Source organism: Panicum virgatum, chromosome 6K (genome assembly GCF_016808335.1).
Source record: "Panicum virgatum strain AP13 chromosome 6K, P.virgatum_v5, whole genome shotgun sequence".
In the NCBI taxonomy this organism is placed as follows: domain Eukaryota; kingdom Viridiplantae; phylum Streptophyta; class Magnoliopsida; order Poales; family Poaceae; genus Panicum; species Panicum virgatum.
Window position 1 is genome coordinate 17,936,188 of NC_053141.1, and position 6,037 is coordinate 17,942,224.

Here is a 6,037-nt window from a genome sequence, read left to right on the forward strand (position 1 = left end):
TAAGGTACAAATGTGGTGCGTCTCATCATTGGATCGACAAGGTAGAAATGTGGTGCGTTTAATCATTGAAGAAAAATGTCACAGTCCACGGGATTTACGCAAAGACACGGGCACAGTTTGCTCATCATCTTCTACAGACCTATTCTTCATCTCAATATGAGGGTACATCTAATGTAGTATATGAAAACTTTAGCAAGCACTTTACAGAAAATCGACGGTGGTGTGGAGCTTCTGGAGTTAAAACAAAGAGAGTGGGGATTTTCACGCTGTCTTGCGAGGAAATGGGCACCACCGGCTCTATTGTTTACCATCCAGCAATGGTTCATGGTGAAGGAGGCTCCTACATTAGCTGCTTCCGGATTTGAGTGTGTTACTGAGCCTGCAATAATAGCCAACCAGATTCAGATGAGTTGCTTCATTGAATTATGTCCCCGTGTGTCACAATCAAGAAGCAATTGTGTTAGCTTGATTTTTGAATTATTTGATAGAGCTGCAGCCTGATCTAGGACATGGATAGGACAGCCACTACTTTGTATAGCAGTTGTGGTCTTATCTTAGCAAACTGTCAAGCACAAACATCATTAAAAGCAGGAAAAATTTCACAACTTACCAGTCCAAACCTTCGAAAAGCCCCTCTCCCTTTATGGCAGATGTTTTGAAAATCGCCCATTGGCGGCTCTTGATCTTGTGGAGTTCTAATGACTCTGTTATGGCAGCATCATCGAGAGCACCTGGAAGATCCTGCATGAAAACACATTGACATTTCAGTCAAAATGCAGAGAACCGCATGTAAACTAAAGCTCCAGGTTAAGTAACATAAAGCACAACTCAAAGCATATCTTCGCACTGTGTTCAGTGGTGAACATACTAGCTACAGAAAAAATCATCTTTAAAAAATTTGATAAGAATGAGCAAGCTACAGGATCGACCAATGGCTCCAACAAAAAATTATCAAGTACCCTCAGCAGGGCACTTGTATGGTAGAAAAAAAGAAAATTATATTAAAAAAAAGAAAGTAAACATTTATACTAAAAAGTAAGACAGCCTGAGTCAAAAGGTAGCATTTTTCCATGTGATTAAGTGCTGAGGAGTGCATCAACATTCACGTGATCACACACATATCTATACATGCAATTTAATTCTGATAATCATGAAAAAGTACTAAATCTCCAACAGAATGAGAAATTTAAACGCTGCTTTTTACCTGCTTATTTGCATATACAAGGACAACAGCACCTTTCAGCTCATCCTCCTGCCAAATAAAGGCGTGTACCAAATCAGCAGATGTAACAAATTGAACTGCAAACTGTACCACATACTACCCTTTCTTGTTCAAGGAAAAAACTAGCATTTCTGTAAACACAATTAAGATTGGAGTTGTGCCAAGTTTAAAGGCATATGAACACTAGCTACTATTCCAAGTTCAAAAGGCTACATAGAACAAAGATCAAGTATGGGCTTTAGAATGAACAATTATTATTGTTGAAGATTCTACTAATGAAATGATACTACTGTGATACTATATCAAGCAGCACACGGTATGTTACCCCCATGCTCCCCTAATCTCACATACCATTAACAGTACCAGACACATTCAATACCTCGATGCTTCTGAGACAACAGTACTAAGCTTAACCCCATCCCTACCAACTACTCCCTCTGTCCCAAAAAACAAGTCATCCTAAGAATTATACGATAAATTAACAAGAAGGTAAAATGACCATGTTTGCCCCTATTTATTATCCATATTTGGCACTAATTGATTATTGCATGCACATGCACTTTCTAAATACAGTAAGATAACTTGTTCTTTGGGACAAATTTTGAATCCTAGAATGACTTGTTTTTCGGACGGAGGGAGTAGCTTCACTCCAAATTGTACCCCACCGTCCTACAATATTCAGTAGCCAGAAATGTCATATTTCCACTGCATGAACTATGTTGTGACTCATAGCCATTTTACATTTCTTTTCATTCCTAGATATACTAATATATATTTATATACTCCCTGTGTTAATGCATCATTTACTTTCAAGGGACCCCGTATATGTATCAGGAATCAAATTAAAATAGAGCACAACTAATGCCACTAGTATGAAATGCTATATTTTTCTCGAATATGCAGGAGAGCTGCATATCATTGCATTAATAGAAGGGTGCTTCTGTTGTCGTCTTGTCTTATCGATGGGTGCATAAAAGATTCTTGATACTCCTAACAGAGCAGTTGAATTCATAACCCGCTAAAAGCAAGTTCAGTTTGCAAATAAAAGAATGGCCAAACAATCTTCTAACAATCAGCAAATTTATTCATTGCCTTGAAATGCAATTGCATTATATACATGCATATAGCATCAACTTACTCATTGAAAAGTAATCAACAAATAAAAAATGCTACAGTTTTGCAGCCAGCATGAATAATCATTACATCCATTTGTGAAAATGTTTTAATATTTTTATTTCTTCTACGATAATGGCATGAAACGTTAAATCTAAACAAATAAGGCCAGAAAAGTATCTCAGACTGCTTGATACAGATGAGAGGACCCCATGCACTGTGCGGTATTACCTCAAGGATGGCATGGAATTCTTCCTTTGCTGTTACAAGCCTATCTGTATCGCTTGAGTCAACAACGTATATGATAGCCTGGGTGTTTGGAAAGTAGCACCGCCAGTATGGCCTGAAATTGCACACAGGACAAAGATATTAATACAAAAATTAAATGTGTTAGTTCATGGAGAATTTAAATGTACAGCAAAACTGCAAACGTATCATGTCAAGTAATGATTCTAGGTCTGATATTTGAATGACGCAGGATCAGAAACAAAAATCCAAACTGATTGACACGTCAGTCTTATCTAAGAAACGTGGAAAGAGCAACACTAACAAGCTTAAAGAAAATTCATGCCATGTCATAAACAATTGTTGCAGGCTTCCAGCACTTAAAGAGAAAAAAAGGAAAATGGACTGTCACAGTATTTATACAACTACTACAATATTATAGGGACCTATTTTTTTTCCCAAAAAATTCACATGTAGAAGAGATTATCAACAACTAATGTTACAAAAGCATATAGACGTGCATTGGAGTTCCCTTGTATAGAATATCATATCTTGGTCCACATTTTAGAACTATTTCAATTTTCAATAAACTAGTTACACCATAATTAATAGGATTCAAAATGACCATGTTTTATGATTTGGCTTACCAAAACTAAAGTGATAGGGCACAATCAGGCTATTTTCTCTACCAATTACAGATCATAAAAATGAAAAGGTGGTAGTGGAATACTTCAGTTAGTATCTGTTTTCCATCGAGAAAATAAATTGAATAGTACTATTTGCATCAGAAAAATGACAGTCAAGAGTTTAACTGTGATGATAAAGAGCCAGTACCTGATGCTTGTTTGACCACCTGTCAAGAAGAAAGTTGGTGTTAATACTGAAATATGGATATTTCGAAGGACCAAAAGATAACACAAATACCGACAAAACTGAAGTGGTGGCACTAGAAGGTTAACTATGGCTTTTGATGCACGAAACAAGAGGAAAATATTCTTGGATGCAGAAAAACAATCAATTAATAATGATGCGCTCAAAAGTCAGCATGGAAAATACAGTGCACTAACAAAAAAATGTTTCCATGGCAATAAAAAGGTGATAAAATTCTGCAGTAAGCATGCAGTTTGGCTACAATTTCAGTTCTCATGGCAAATTTTGTGCAAGACTTCACATCAAGCATAAACTAAATCAAAGATAAGTGATTATATGCGTTAGAAATGTCATCTGCATTTGCAAACATATGTTCATATGGATATAGATTCCATTTCCTACAAGATTAGAACCATACACAAGTTTCAAGCATCAAGTATCAAGCCACGCTAGTTAGGTTAACGATTTCCTTAATTACGCTAAAGTTCACAGCCCAAATAATTGGGTGGACCAAATCCAGTGATTATTTATCCTAAATTCATATACAAAGAAATTATTGATTTCACTTTACTTGGCTATAATTGTGCACCTGTACATGCAACATGCTATTTCACAAAAGAAGCATGAACTCGATTCCAACATCATTTTTGTGTTAATTTTACTTATTGATTTCACTTTATTTTGCCTTTATTCAACTTTGACCGTTTCACGCTGCCTTTCCTTCAATTCTAGAGTTGTGTTTGCCTAAGAGCCCAAGTATATGACTGCATAAGATTGGGTATCCCTTATGACTGCCAGATGCTAGCAGCAAACATGTTCAAAGTTCAAAGTAAAAACACAATATTACCATAACCTTGCACTTAGATGCAAAGTTTTAAGATCAAAGCGGACCATTATGATAATACACCAGCCATAATTAAAGACAAAAACAACCAGTCACAATTCTCCGAACTAAGGTATGCAGGCACTATAGTGTAGACATTTTGAAATTTGAACACCATGTTTCCCCAGAAAACAAAACCAACATGGGTAAGCAGTAAAAGATAGTGATCCATATATCAGACAAGCGCATAGCAATGATGGGTCCTTAAAACCTTAGCATGGAATGGGCCAACGTGCAATGCAAAATTGTGTCTAGAAGGTTGACCTTAACTTCTTAAGAGAACATGCTAACTTAGATAGCACCAATGAAGGCCAGGCCAGCAAGTAAGCGGTAAAAGTTGGGACCACAATGATAGGTCCAAACCAGCATATTCAGCTAAATGCTACAAAAGATGCTAAAAACAGCCACATTATAAGATGGGGAAAAAAACTAGTCACGCGCTGGTGTGAGCATGCATTGGTTGAATTAAAATTCCACTCTGGTTCGATCCAAGCACACAAATGGGGTGTAATTTCAATTATCTTTCACAGGATCAGGACTATATAGGTCAACCCAGCTCAGTTTCAATTGCCCAGCTCACACAATAGTCCCTAACAGCTTTGGTTTGAAATCACAATTCTGTTTGCTGATGGGTACCTAAACAGCCTTGATCAATCTGAATGCAAAAGAGAGCTGCAGGATCCGAGCAACTCACCGAGATCCCATACTTGGAACTTGATGTTATTGTACTGCACCGTCTCCACGTTGAACCCGATCGCTGCAGCAATACACACACGCCATCACACCGAAGTTCCACCAACCCCAACCCCGTCAAGAGGAATGCGCAGGCAGAGTCGGTAAATCAGAGCCGGAACTCACTTGGGATCGTGGAGACGACCTCCCCCATCTGCAGCCGATCTGCGAAGACGAACCAACATACACGGAGCGGGATCAGAATCCGTGAACCCTCGCGGGACCGGCGCCGCAGATCCGGCGCGGGCCCGCGGTGATTCGAGGAGGGAGAGGGGACGAGGCGGGCGGGGCGCGACTCACAGAGTATGGTGGTCTTGCCGGCATTGTCGAGGCCGAGGACCAGGATGCGGGCCTCGCGGTTGCCGAAGAGCGACGAGAAGAGCCGCGTGAACACGATGCCCATGGCGACGCCCGCGGCCTTGGCGCCCGCGGCCTTGGCACCCGCGGCGGCGCTGGGGATCCGGAGCTCCGGCCTCGGGGCCGGGGGAGATCTGGGATTATGTGGGAGGGATGGAGGAAGATCTGGGGGGAAGGGGAGGGAAGAAGAGAGGGAGTGAGCTGGCGCGCGCGAGTACCGAAGACGAGGAACGACGACTCCGCGACCGGCAGGAGGGGAAAGGCGGACGGTGGGTTCGGAGTTGATTTTATTTTTTTCAACGATGTTTGGTTGTTGGTAGAAAGTTGGGCAAGAATCCAATAGAAACTAGAAATATCAAATATACTCTCTTCCCAGTCCTAAATCATTAGCCATTTTAACTTTTATTTATAAATATATAGATTTCACAATAAATCTAAATGCATACTAAAATCTATACATCTAGAAAAGCCAGAATAATAATTTGGAATGAGGAAATATTTTTTGGACAATTCAATTTTCAAAAAGAACTCTCTCTTTTTAAATGAGCAGCATTATATATATTGAAAAAGTCCAAACTACTACCTCCAAGTATAAGTATATGGTAGGTCTAAATAAATTTTATTTTGAAAGATCC

At 39.4% G+C, this 6,037-nt stretch overlaps 1 protein-coding gene across 1 annotated transcript; it reads right to left on the bottom strand.

Moving 5' to 3' along the window:
• Positions 1-5,660, bottom strand: LOC120711947 (ADP-ribosylation factor 3). Its single transcript, XM_039997622.1, has 8 exons — positions 5,346-5,660; positions 5,172-5,210; positions 5,008-5,070; positions 3,395-3,413; positions 2,567-2,678; positions 1,205-1,252; positions 611-741; positions 1-379 (listed from the first exon to the last, which is right to left on the bottom strand). The coding sequence occupies exons 1-8, from the start codon at positions 5,446-5,448 to the stop codon at positions 346-348; spliced, it is 549 nt and encodes a 182-aa protein (XP_039853556.1). The 5' UTR covers positions 5,449-5,660; the 3' UTR covers positions 1-345.
• Between the last annotated feature and the right edge of the window lie 377 nt (positions 5,661-6,037).